Source organism: Fulmarus glacialis, unplaced genomic scaffold (assembly GCF_000690835.1).
Source record: "Fulmarus glacialis isolate BGI_N327 unplaced genomic scaffold, ASM69083v1 scaffold3670, whole genome shotgun sequence".
In the NCBI taxonomy this organism is placed as follows: domain Eukaryota; kingdom Metazoa; phylum Chordata; class Aves; order Procellariiformes; family Procellariidae; genus Fulmarus; species Fulmarus glacialis.
Window position 1 is genome coordinate 52,769 of NW_009188201.1, and position 13,767 is coordinate 66,535.

The following is a 13,767-nucleotide window of genomic DNA, read 5'->3' on the forward strand; positions in this document are numbered from 1 at the left end:
TAATTTGATTTGTATCTATTACTATGCCCAACTCACATTCTCTTTTTTCCTTTAGGGGGATAATTAACCCATTCCCTGCTTCAAAATGCATCAGATCATCCCCGCTTCAGTGTATCTATACAGCTGAAGGACATACCAAGGCTGTGCTTTGTGTTGATGCAACTGATGATCTTCTCTTCACTGGATCTAAAGGTTAGGCAAGCTTCATGCATCTGTGCATGACAAGCTTTGACAGCTTGGGGTATTGTGAAATTCTCAGTTTGTGCTTAGTACTGTAAACACACTGGAAAATTGTGAGGATCCATTTTGCAACATAAGCTGAAGAAGGATTTACAGTAATTATCTACAGGTTTTTAATTCCAATGGATAGTATTTGGCTGTTTTTGTACTTGTAGTGGAAAAAGTAACTCTCAAGAATAACATTAATATTTGTTGAGTGATATGATGGAACCAATCATGGTAACGTGCACACATGATGTGCAATGCAAAGTAATAGCCTCAGGGCAGGGGTAGAGGTGGAAATTAGCACATCTTCGGCTGTGCCACCTACAGAGTTCGAATAGATTCTTCCTGCCATAGTTGATTCTCTGAGCAGAGCTAGGGCCATATTCTTCTTCCTCTGTGCACCTCATCCTGTCCCTTGTAGGTGTAAGAGTTGTGGCTGGTGAAAATAATTTCGCGGTTGTGCCAGCCACTCTATGAACTCTTCAAGCTGGTAGAAATAGTGTTTTGGAAGAAAGGTATGGTTTCTGTGGCTATTCTACTACCTGGCTGTTAAAAATACCAAGACACGTTCTTACAGTGAATTGGCCAACTTTTGGTCTAATAAGTTTTACGCCAACATTCTAGCATTTGTGCAAGTGGATACAAACGCAGAAAAGAACGTATTTTTAGCTTCTGTAAATGTTGCTTGGTTAATTTGTATTGAGATTTCAAATTTAGTGGCTATGTGAGGGGAAAAAAAAAAGAGGCTTTTAAATTTTTTTTTTTATTTTACATCTAGATTTGTGTTTAAAAGGGTTGGTTTGTTTTTAACATAGGGGTCCTTCAGATGTTGTAAATATTTGCTCTTTCGTGTCATATGCTAGCTTCCCATATTTATGGAAGAATTTTTCCTGTATATATTTTTCCTGTATATTTCCTGGAGGGGAAAACTTTACAAAGTATACTTGTACTCAAGAGTACAAGAGTGTAGACAGCAGTTTAATTAAACTTAAATCTTTTGGAAATTGTTGCTGAAGCAGAAAGCCTCAGCTCACTGACAACCATAACACTAGCAGACAGTGCCAAGTCAAAACAATAAGCTTTCAGGTGCATTGCGGATATTGGGCTCTGGTCTTGATAGTTGGGATTTTTAAGGTGGCTGACAAGTTCTTGGTATACTTACCTTCTTCGTGCTCTTATAAACACTGCCTACACATGACATTTTCTCTTCATCCTCCCAGTACTTATTCCAGTAAAAATGTACTTCTAAAATATATGTGGTACAGATATGGTACAACAAGGAGAGTTTGCTGTGTGGACTCTATTTGTGTTGCAAAAGTCTTGAAAAATCCTAGGCATCTGGGCCTTACAGTACACAAAAGGCTGCAGTATTTAAATTCCTTTGCTACTGAATGAAAACTGTGACTAAAGCACTAAAGCTGGGATTTTCAGAGGCTCCTAAAGCATCAAATAGTTTGGATCACTTCTCACCTTTGTTACTTTGTTGTGGCAGTCAGTCCTGTCATGCTGAGGCTCTAAGCACCTCCTGAACTATTCTTCTTGATGAAGAATCCTTGAATTAAAGTTTGAGTAGTTCTCTTGATCTGTTATCAACCAAACTTTATAGCCTCCAAACTCTGTTTGACAGTTTGGGGTTGACGTGAGATTTTATCCTTTTAAAATGCTATGGGAGCTGATATGCACATCTTCAACACAACATTTAATGATTAATCTTGCTTAGTTTTGGTGATGGTAGATGATGCCCATGTGTACTCTACAAAAACAGATCAATTAAATAGGTCTTTAAAAGTGCCTGCCAAAATCGAGGGTTATGTATGAGTGCAAATGGATGTATGGACTTTTTTTAAATTAATTGAGTTTTGGAAAAACATGTTTTCCATGGTGTTTCTTTGGTGGTTTTTTTGTTTGTTTGTTTAAATTTTTTATTTTTTAAATTTTTTTCCCCTTTTTGCTTGTCTTTATTTAGATCGTACCTGTAAAGTCTGGAATCTGGTAACTGGACAAGAGATTATGTCTCTGGGGGGTCATCCAAATAATATTGTTTCTATAAAATATTGCAACTACACTAGCCTGGTCTTCACAGTCTCAACCTCCTATATCAAGGTGTGGGACATCAGAGATTCTGCTAAGTGTATTCGGACATTAACGTAAGTATGCTAAACCTCGAATGCCAAGAGTTTAAATGAATCTTACTTTTAGATTAAAAAAAAAATTAGATTTAATTCAATAGCGCAGCACAGTGTAATTTAAGTACACTGTTTGGGGCTGGGGGCTTTCTTTACGTGTTCAGGCTAAGTCCGTTTAGGGCATTGGTAATATATGGAAACACAAATCAATTTGCATTCATGCCTATAATGGTTTATCAAATGTTCAGTATTCATAATTGGCTTATTATGAATACATAATAAGGGAATTTGTTTTCTTTTTTTGTTTGTTTTTTTTTCCTCCTTCCTCCCTGTACTCAGGTCTTCGGGCCAGGCAATGCCTGGTGATGTGTGTTCAGGAAGTACTAACAGAACAGTCACTATCCCAGCTGGAGAAAACCAGATCAATCAGATTGCGCTAAATCCAACTGGCACATTCCTCTATGCGGCTGCTGGAAACTCAGTGAGGATGTGGGACCTGAAAAGGTACTGAACACCAGTAGAAGAGAATGTTCTTTAGGTGGTTACATGTACATATGAAACAAAGTCAGTGAAATGTTTCCTGTTTATGGTAATGCCCCTAACCTGGACAAAATACTGTCAAGATATGGATCAACTCATCCATGCCATGGCAGTTACTGAGATAATGGAGGTGCTCGTGATCTCCTCGTGTGTTAAGATTATGGTGAATTGTTTCAGTAAAAATGATTGGAAAAATCATAGAATCGTAGAATCATAGAATAGTTTGGGTTGGAAGGGACCTTTAAAGGTCATCTCGTCCAACACCCCCTACCATGGGCAGGGACATCTTCAATTAGATCAGGTTGCTCAGAGCCCCGTCCAACCTGACCTTGAATGTTTCCAGGGATGGGGCATCTACCACCTCTCTGGGCAACCTGTTCCAGTGTTTCACCACCCTTGTCGTAAAAAATTTCTTCCTTATATCTAGTCTAAATCTACCCTCTTTTGGTTTAAAAACACAACAGGCCCTGCTAAAAAGTCTGTCCCCATCTTTCTTATAAGCCTCCTTTGAGGACACACACAGGAAAAGAAAAAGGACAAAACACATTGAAAGGAATACCACAAGGTTTTGTTTAAGACAGGCACTATGAAACAGACTCTTGTAAGGTGACAGATGCATGAATCCTGACTAGTAATTGCTGATGAGATGATGAAAGCCAACTGATGTAATGTAATGGGGCTATGATAGCCACACTACAATAGCACTTTTCCAAACAGAAACGACACCCAAAGAGTGCATTCAAAATATAGAGAATACTTTGAGGGGTCTGATTTGTCTTTACTTTAAAATTTTTTAATTCTTACTTTACATAAATAGAAGCTTTTGTTTATATTTAACATAGATTTAACATTTACACATGGATATGAGCGATAGAGTACATGTAACCAGGGGATGAATAGTGAAGACATGGGGAAAATAAAAGATCCATTCTGGCAGAAACCGTGCTATAAATTGTACTGGAAATATGAAAAAATAACAAATCCTCATTTCTTCTCTTTATTCTTGAAGATTTCAGTCTACAGGAAAGCTAACTGGTCACCAGGGTCCTGTTATGTGCCTTACTGTAGATCGAATTTCCAATGGACAAGATCTTATTGTCACTGGTTCAAAGGATCATTATATAAAGGTAAACCGTTTTTGCTTATTTATTTTAATTCTTTACATTAGCATGGGATGCAGGCTTCAGCAGAATTGACTCACATCTCCATATCTGAAATGTGATAGCCAAGATGGAAATTCTTTCATCAGTTATAGATTATGAATAATGTTCAGTCTTAATAAACACTTATCACTTCAGTGCTATTTTTATTTGGATGGTTGTCTATAGTTAACCTTTTTCTTAATCCCCAGTAAGGTGGTCATCAGGTGTATGAAGTCTTGGAGCAATATTCATAACACCTACTCTTAAGTAACATTTAACTCTTGAAAGTATCTTAAGTCAGTGCCTCTGTTTTGGAGTGCAGACCTAATTGCCTCAGCAGAGACACTCTGTGTGCTCCTCACAGAAGAGAGTCTGGGGTCTAGCCCAGGCTCTTGTTTAAGTGTTACCCGAGTTCTGGAGTGGGGAAGGAGAGAGAGATCAGCACATCTCAGCCAAGGTGCTCAGTCTATTTGGTGTATTCATCAGCACACAGGTTGCTCTCAGTTGTGTTCAAAGCATAGCCAGTGGTGTTACGATACTGTCCTGCTTCTTGGCATTGTGATTAACTCACTCAACGATAGGGAATCTGGTGGGGTGGGAATTAATTTTTTTTTTTTTTGCGGGGAAGGAGAGAGAGATCAGCACATCTCAGCCAAGGTGCTCAGTCTATTTGGTGTATTCATCAGCACACAGGTTGCTCTCAGTTGTGTTCAAAGCATAGCCAGTGGTGTTACGATACTGTCCTGCTTCTTGGCATTGTGATTAACTCACTCAACGATAGGGAATCTGGTGGGGTGGGAATTAATTTTTTTTTTTTTTGCGGGGGGGCCCTTTTCTTTCTTTTTTCTTTTTTGGGCCCACCTCAGCCAGAGGGTATTTGAACCCACAAGCTCTTGTTTCTCAGAAGTATGCCCAAACCTCTGGACTATGGGAACTATACATCATCTTCCCCATAAAGCTGACCCTCACACTGCAAAGAACATGTGATTCATGAGGCCAAAGAGAGAATGAGCAAGATACTCTAGCTTGTTGTGAGGGGGTACCCTTTGTTCTTGGTCTTTATACTTCTCGCACAATGGAAAAAGTGTATAAACACATCTGGGAGTGGAGCAGGAGCCAGAACTCGAGTGAGCATTCTCACTGAGCTGGGTTTTCTCTTTTTGACGTTATTCTGCAATTCTTGGATGCTTGGCTGTGCACTCGGCCAGCCTCAGAAGGTTGCCTGGAAGATGGGTGCATAGTTTGACGGTTTGGGCCATCGATTTGAATCCTATCAGCAGTCCCTATGGTTAGAGGATTCTTAGACAGTAGGGTGACAGAGAAAGGCACTCTAATAATTACTTCTCTGCACAGTTCAGAATATTGGGTTAGTTAAGAGCTACCATCCTGGCACAGTAATGAGTGTAGGACCTGAGTGGGGACAACTGGATGTGATCATGTAATGCAAGTTTGTCATGCTACCAGCTCATGTGACAAGCAAGGAGGTAGAAGGGCTTTTGGAAAACAGTGTGTCAACAGTCAGAGAAGTTTATCTGCCATTCTTGTGTGCTCCCTTGCTGTAGGCAGGCTACATAAATCCTTATGAGGCTGCTTGACTTGCACCACTAGAATATCCAGAGATATTTTGGCTGTGTGTATGTGCTGCAGAGTAGTGGGTGTTCTCCAAGGTGAATGCGTCCATAATTGTCAAGCCGCTTTGGATAGTACAAATGATCTGTATGTGCATGGTCAGTGCAGCAGTTTGGAAATTCTCAGTGCTTCTCCACATGGGTAGGTCCCCTGGGGGTAGTAGGCCTGGTCGCAGATACTGCTTTCCCCTGCCACAGGAAACGACTGTCTTGTCTACTGAGCCAGGAATATTAGTCACCTCTGTCTAAGCGCCTAATTTTTCTGGTGTATCATTGAATTTTTTGTTACAGCTGGAACTGATGCATGTTAATTGAATGAGGTAAGTTTTAAAGTACCTTTAACTCACTTAAGGTATTCATTTACACTACCAAGCTGTCCCTTTTTTACTGCCAAGCTTATTCATTTTAAAAGGTCAATGAAGAGCAAATAACAGGGGATGAAATCTGACATTTGCTTGTGAAACAGAGGTAGGGGTTTAAAAAGTTCCTGAGCCTCCTCAGCTCGGTCTAACTGGGTGAGTTCTGGCTCGCTACAAGGCAAAATAAAACAGGTTTCCTTACACTGCTGCTCTAGGGGCAAAGAGCTGATGGGGTTGATTATGCCTTAAATTGGCCTTACTTGAAGAATCTGTTTTAAGACCCCATTCTTGGAGCACAGGCTTCAAGAGAGGTATGTCTAGTCCATGGAAAGCATCAGCATGTAATGGTATGTAACCCTTGCCAAAACACCTTGTCCAGAAAAATATATTAATGCGTCTTCCTGCAGCTGCCTGTACAATTCCCCCAGTGTGAGTCATGTTTCCCATACTCATTTATGAGCCCACCACATGGTGTACATATAGGCTTTTCCTTGTGAAGATACTGTGTATTTCATAACCAGGTAGTAGCACTTCTTCCCCGAGCTGTCTTCTCTGAAGTCAGCGAAGCAAAAAAAAAAGGAGAAAGGAGTTGTTCTGGTACATAAATTCTGTCAAATAAAAATCATGATCCAGTGGCCTGTAATAAGACTTTCCAAGTTTTTCCTCTGAAGTTAGTCATTGCAATGTCTTCTAAGCTGGTTAGATGGCAGATAATTTTGCTTAACATATTTGATCATTTATTTATTTATTTTAGATGTTCGATGTGACTGAAGGGGCTCTTGGAAGCGTAAGTCCTACACACAATTTTGAACCTCCTCATTATGATGGCATTGAAGCACTTGCTATTATGGGAGACAACCTGTTTAGTGGATCCAGAGATAATGGAATTAAGAGATGGGATTTGGCTCAAAAAGACCTTCTTCAGGTAATGGAAAAAAATCATGCGGCTAATGTGACAGTCATGCTGTAGAACTGTTTTCAGGCTGTGTAAATATTCAGGCTCATACAATGACTATTCACTTAGATACTGATGTTTTTAATAGTAAAGGCACAGAGCACTGTCTAAGAAGAAAATCAATAATGTACTTGATCTTTACACTAGGAACGCAATTGCTTTTCTTTTCAGTGTATGTAGCATCAGGAAATTCTGATGAAGCCCTCTACGTTAGCTCTGAGTATGTGGGGTTTATTTTTTTTGCTTCAGAATGAAGTCAGCACTTGCCTCCTCTATGATTGGAACCTTTGGATCATCCCTGTCATTGACAAGTTGGTAAATTTTGGACTGGAACTCATTAATGACAAACAATGCTTTAGATCAGGCTGCAGAATATTTTCTTGTGAAGAGGGTTTACAACCTACCTTGCTCCACGCAGTCTTTTTTCTAAAAAGCTTACTTCTTAGATCTCCATTCGTCTTCTTATACAATGCATGTGTTATGTAATGTATACAACACACACATAATAATCTGTTTGCTGTTAGAACATATTTGCTGTAAGTTTTTATTGGGGGAAAAAAAAGGGGGGGAGGGGGCAAACAGGACCTCAAATCTAGGGAAACTTTGAAGTTCATTGTAATTTGTCTGACATGGAGAACTCTGATTTTTGGCTACTTGCTATAAGCCAGTCTGTTCTTTTAGGTCTTATGAGAGGTTGTTGAGGTAGAGATACAATTATTTAAGTTGAGACTGTGTGAGAAATGGAAGGCAGAAAAACAAAGGTACTGCTATTTTTGCAAAGGTTTGGTTAGATACCAATCATTTAATAATTTTTTGAGAGAGGAGCATTGTCGTTTATGTGCACTTAATGTGCAGACTGATAGCAAGGAGACAAATAGAATATTAAATTTTTGGGACATGAGAAAATAATGGACTGGTCACCTTAAGAAGAAAATTTCTATATGGGCATACTTAGTATTCCATAAATATACAATCTTTCTTGACCTTCTTTCAAAATTGTCCAATTGGGTGCCAGTTCCTTTTCAGAATACTACTAAGACTTCACAGTTAAAATAAGGATTCAGAAATTCAGCTTCTTACAGAAAATCTTCACTTGGCCATATTGGGACATCTACCCTCATATCTGTCTGTCTAGGGAAATGTACTAAGCAGCTTGTTAGCAAAAACAGGAGGACTGCAGAAACAGGAAAGATTTTGTATTCTCAGGATGACTTTATTAAAGATGTAAGAAGTGTCTTCACTCTTGCATTTTAGGCTCATTAAAATATTATGCAATGTGCATTTTTGCCATTGCAATTAATTTAACATCAGAAGAATATGGGGCAGGGCTAAGAATGTAACAGTGGACTAGTTGTATTCCTTTTCTTATTTTCCTTTTGGTATATGTGCATTTCATAATTTCTATACTTCATGTTCCCCTGTTTGTTTGTTGGTTTTAAAAGTAGAACTTAATAAAAATGATTTCACGATTCCTTCTTTTTTTTTATTTCTATAAAATGTGTGTTTTTCAAGGAGGTGAGACTAAAGCATTTGCCAAAACAATAGAAATAATTTTTATTCACTTTTATTCACTTTTTAGGGAATGAAGAAAAGTGCTGTTACTTTTGGTAATCATGGGGTAATTCAGGGTGAAAGGGCCCACTGGAGGTCACAGTGCAAAGTTGGCCCTCTGATCCAAGCAACGCCAACTTTGTAGTTAGGTCTGGTTACTCAAGGCCTTGCCTAGCTGAGTTTTCAAAATCTCCAAAGTCACAGATTGCACAGCTGCTCTGGGTGACCCATTGCAATCCTTAAACTATTCTTGTATGAATTTCCCCCCCTCCCCATTTCCAGTCAAAATTTCTATTGTTGCAACTTCCTTTTGGTGTGTACACTTGACTGTTTTAGGTGAAGGGAAAAAAAACACTACCCTGAAAACAGAGCTGAGCTGCTTTAAAGTGTAAATGCTAACATTTCAACAGAGGTGCTGGTTTGGCATACATGTGTTAAACAAGGTTGGTCCTATATAATGGATGAAAAACACTTAACAAACATGCTATTCAAAAGAATTCAGACATCATCTCCTTCACCTGGTGCTATTCAACCCAAGCCACAAAACGCTTCTGTGACAACATTAAGATTTACAAGAACAACCCCCCCAGGTTCATGAAGTGTTGCAGGACCAGACCACCAGTGTTTTGATAGCAGTGTATATTATAGATAAAGCGCCAAGATGATCTTAGAAAGCTGAACGTGCTCCATAACATGAGAAAGGCAGCAAACCAAAGCAGTTCCTACCAAACTGAACTGGAGAAGAGCCACTCTTGGTCCCCTTAAAAGACAGCAAACTTGGGCTATTAATTCCCCAGTGTTGGTATCAAGTGGATGTTTTTCTCAGCTGGTCTGTGCAGCATTTTGCTTTCTGAATTAGCAGTAAAATGCTAGTGTCCTTCCTCAATAAAGAATTAATGTATTTTTGTTAAGTGCTACATAACAACATCAATTTATAATGTGTAATGGGAAAAGAAGAAAGGAGGAAGGCAAATATAGAAACAGTTTCTATCTCCCTGGTGTATTTTTTGAGCAGTATTTTGGATTTTCTTTTTATGTGTTTTATAGCTGTTTTACAGTCAGACTTGAAACATATACAGAGACCATATGTTCAAATATGCATTCAAATATGCATTTGAACGTATGCAGATTTAGCATTATCCTAAATTAATTTCTGTTCCACGTCAGGTCAGTTGTGCATATTGGATTTTCTTCTTGTTTTGCAGTACTATTTCACAAAGAGAAACAAACTCGTGGTATAGAAGTAGCCTCATGGAAGATAGCACCCTCCTTGCTCTAAAGGAGGAGAAGCCACAGGGCTGGGGTATACCCAGCATCATGTAGCAAATCTATTGCAAGACAGGAATTGGGCTTAGAACTTGGGATTTTTCCATTTCTGTGCTCATTCCTCTAGAATTTTTTTGCAGCCCTGTGAGACTTGCCTGCCTTCTCTTTTTCAGCAAGTTCCTAATGCTCATAAAGACTGGGTGTGTGCTCTTGGCCTGGTACCTGGCGCTCCGGTTCTGCTCAGTGGCTGCAGAGGAGGCACTCTCAAGCTCTGGAATGTGGATACCTTCGCACCCATTGGAGAGATGAAGGGACATGACAGCCCTATAAATGCAATCTGCACGAACTCCAGCCAGATTTTCACAGCAGCAGAGTGAGTTTTTCTTCGTGAATCTTCCTTTTCCATAGCTCCTGCTAGAATTCCGTCCATGCAAATGCATTTAGGAGATCTTGTGTAGGTCACTTCATAGCAAGCATGGGAAGACCTGGTCCATGCCCCTAAATGCTAATAATGGACTACAGTGATCTTCAAAGTGGGGTGCATGCACCCCAGGGGATGCACAACGTGATCCATCGGGGCACGGGAACAAAATATTAGAACTTCAGTAGTACATATATATAATTTATAAATTAATAACATGGGGATGTGTGCTCAAAAATTTCTTAGTGATAGGTGCGCATGATCAAAAAAGTTAGGAGACGGCTGATCTATAGGATGGCAGGGAGAATTTGGCAATAGTTGAGAATTTTACCAGCTTGTCTCTACAGTTGAGCTATTTACTGCTAGGACTGACCCCTGACCTGTGGGAATTTTTCTAAAAGCCATGGTATGTGGTTGTTTTTTGGTTTGTTTTTGCTTGTTTGTTTTTAAGTGCTGGTGTGTAGCAGAAATTTTGCAAGCCTTCCTACTGTCCTTTAAACACCTTGATTTGAATATTTGCTTCCTCAGTAAAAGTGAGCAAACTGAATACCTGAAACCTCAGGGGACTTGGCCAAGAAAAGTATCTCATTCTGCAGAAAGTGCGGGGGACGGCAGTAGAGCCTGCTTAGTGGTATAGTCTGAGCACAGGAGCTGTGAAAGCTGTCATGTTATCTTCTGGTGCCAATCGCGGAAGCTTTTGGCCTTCTGAATTGAAACCAGGTCTTTCTGAATTGAAGCAGGATTTCAAAGTTGCCAAGTTTCCACATTTGGTGGCCAATTTTTATGTTTAAGTATTAATAGATAGGGGTAGAGAAGTCAAAGCTTACGTCTCTGTTTGCCTAAAGATTATGAGTAAGTTTAGAACATACATGTACCTGAAATTTATTCTTTATTACTAGTGAAAGAAAATCCCAGCCTTTTGGCACCTGTAACATTGTGGTGAAGGTCTACAGAACTTGGTGTATTCCTGACAATTTACAGGGAAGTGAAGGCTCAAGTCAGAAGACCTCTATACTGTGACAAAGTCTCTCCCGACTGCTGCCTCCTGGCTTTTTTTGAGAGGGTTATAGGGAATACATGAGTCAGTGTTTGCTAGTCACATAACTCGATGTTTATGAGAAATTCATAAGTTCTACTTCTCTTGTACAGGATAAATTGCTATTTAACAAGACTAATTCTTCATTTTACTTTTCATTATGATAATAGAGTTTTGTAACACATTCCATGTGATACTTTACTTATACATACTTTAAAATTGCGTAAATAGTGATTGTTGCCAAAAGTACAGAATTATAGTTTGCCTCTCCTGGACTTCAGAACACCAGCTCACTGGTATATGCTTTCCAGCACCTGGAAAAGAGTTTTGGTTTGGTTCTTTTTTTTTTTTTGGGGGGGTGGAGTTAGGACTTTGTATCATCGTGTGGTTCTGTGCTTTTTTTTACCTTTTCTTGTTATAGACTGACACCTCTCGTGCAAACAGAGCATGTTTCAGGTCCTGTTTGATTTAAGTCATAACTTTTCACACTTTTTTAATGGCAGGAAGTAGTCTTGTCCTATTGAGTCTGTCTCTCTAATTCTGTAGTATACTGGCTGTTTGCTTGTGGTCTGCTGACTTGTGAATAGTCACATGATGGAAGCTCTTCTCTGATGTCAGTCTACCATTAGCTGTATTTTAAAAAAATAAGTAATAGCAGAGTAGGATTTTACTTTCCTTAGGCAAGTATAAAGATTATATGTCTAGATGGTTAAAGGTAGTAGCCAGTGCTGTGATAAGGTTAGGGATTCTTAAATGTTGTACATCTTAGATTACAAAGCCTCCTGGAGGTGAATAACCCTTGCGTATCCATTAAGGAAATCTTATTTTGCCAACAGTGTCTTTCTGAATAAGACACCTGAGCTTTTAAGAAAGCTTCCCTGCCCTCCTCATCCCCCCTCTGCCCCCGTTTCTCTCCCTCCCCCAATTTAATTACCTAGCTCTAATACTGCTTTGGTTTGTTTTTCAGTGACCGGACTGTGAGGATCTGGAAAGCTCGAAATGTAATAGACGGACAGAGCTCAGATCCAGGAGATGCAAGTGAAGATCTTGCCAGTAATTGAAATGATGGGGATAAATGAATATATTGATGAATTTGAGGTGCACTCTATGCAGTTTGCTGCATGCTTATTAGGTAAACACCAATGACTGGAATGAACTGAAAAATAAGAGTGAACTCTTCTACTTAGACCTGCTGTCCTTAAAATATGTACTGTATTTAAGAAAAAGATAACCTCTTGGTAACATGCTTGTGTCTCAATGGTCACATATATATGTCTATATATATTATGGCTGGATTTGTGTGCATATGTAACACTTGCAGTTAAAATTAACTGGAAATCGGTCTTCTCTAATGACCATCTCAAAATTGTAACCTGGAATATATAACAAAAGTGCTCTGCTGTATTTCACTCACAAGTATGATCAGCTGTTTTGCATTTTAGGGTAGCAAAGGAATCATGATGTCCCAGTAATAACCCTTTGATTATGACAGGCATTGTTTCAAGATTCTAAAGGTCACTTACACTGTTGTTAGGAAAGCGGAGTGAATAAAAGATGGGAAGAAGCTGTTAATGACACATCTATCTGACATGGCTGTATCCTGCTAACAGTGAATGCTATATGATTTGTGTTAATGTTAGCATATAATCCCCGTTGACCAAAGTTGTGCAGCTATGTATACTCTGTGCTCAGGACTAGAACTCGAATGCTCATAAATTGGTATGTTTTATTAGCGTTTTGCCTATATTCTGTAATGACTAGGTGTTCTTAATGTCATAACAGAAATATATCTTAGTCTATTTTTCTTATGGATTTGTTTCTATCATCTCACATTTTCTTTTTTAAAGCAAAATGTCTTTCCTTTTTATCTAATTTTATATGCTGCTAAATGTATTTTAAATACACTGTTTTGCAAACCTTGGCAGTTACTTTGAGAACTGAACCACGTGTATTGGAAAAAGCTATGTAAATAGATGGTTGTACAAAGAAAATACCTTATCTTGTGCCTGTATGACTTTTAAAGCTCTTAGAGTGTGGATGTTGAGGGAGGATGTATAATTTACCCAACTGCGCTGAATATTAATTTGTAAATTCTGCAAATTTTAAAAATTTATGTAGATTCACATGCAGTGTTTGGATATTGAGGATTTTTTGGTTGTTTGGTTTTGTTTTTTCCAGAAAATAGCAATCTGTAAATTGTAGCTTATGTAGGTAACACTTAAATAAAGATGTGAATGTAAACTACTTCTCTTTGCCTTTTTCATCATACTTCCTTATAAAAAATTCACTTCCCTTGCAAAGGCCCCGAATATAAAACTCACAATTTTACACAATGCAGTGGGATAGCTTGCTGAGTAATATAGCCCATAGGTTGTTCTGTTATCCCACATCTGTGTTCTCGTTGGCCATTATTTGTGTTTTGATAGTACTTAGGAACCTAGTAGGATTCCCTCATACTAAGTACAGTACAGACTTAAAATGAAGCAGATGGCTCCTGTTCTTAAGAGATGACAGTTCT

The 13,767-nt window shown here is 38.8% G+C and overlaps 1 protein-coding gene across 1 annotated transcript in view; it reads left to right on the forward strand.

Annotated features, from left to right (window-relative positions):
- Nucleotides 1-13,492, forward strand: part of KIF21A (kinesin family member 21A) — a gene marked incomplete at its 5' end in the record, with an annotated part of 61,729 nt that extends 48,237 nt beyond the window's left edge. The window contains 7 exons of the mRNA XM_009577642.1: nucleotides 56-192; nucleotides 2,192-2,372; nucleotides 2,691-2,855; nucleotides 3,901-4,018; nucleotides 6,775-6,945; nucleotides 9,966-10,165; nucleotides 12,217-13,492. Of these exons, the coding sequence (XP_009575937.1) occupies nucleotides 56-192; nucleotides 2,192-2,372; nucleotides 2,691-2,855; nucleotides 3,901-4,018; nucleotides 6,775-6,945; nucleotides 9,966-10,165; nucleotides 12,217-12,310 (1,066 nt within the window). The remainder of the gene's footprint in view (nucleotides 1-55; nucleotides 193-2,191; nucleotides 2,373-2,690; nucleotides 2,856-3,900; nucleotides 4,019-6,774; nucleotides 6,946-9,965; nucleotides 10,166-12,216) is intronic.
- Between the last annotated feature and the right edge of the window lie 275 nt (nucleotides 13,493-13,767).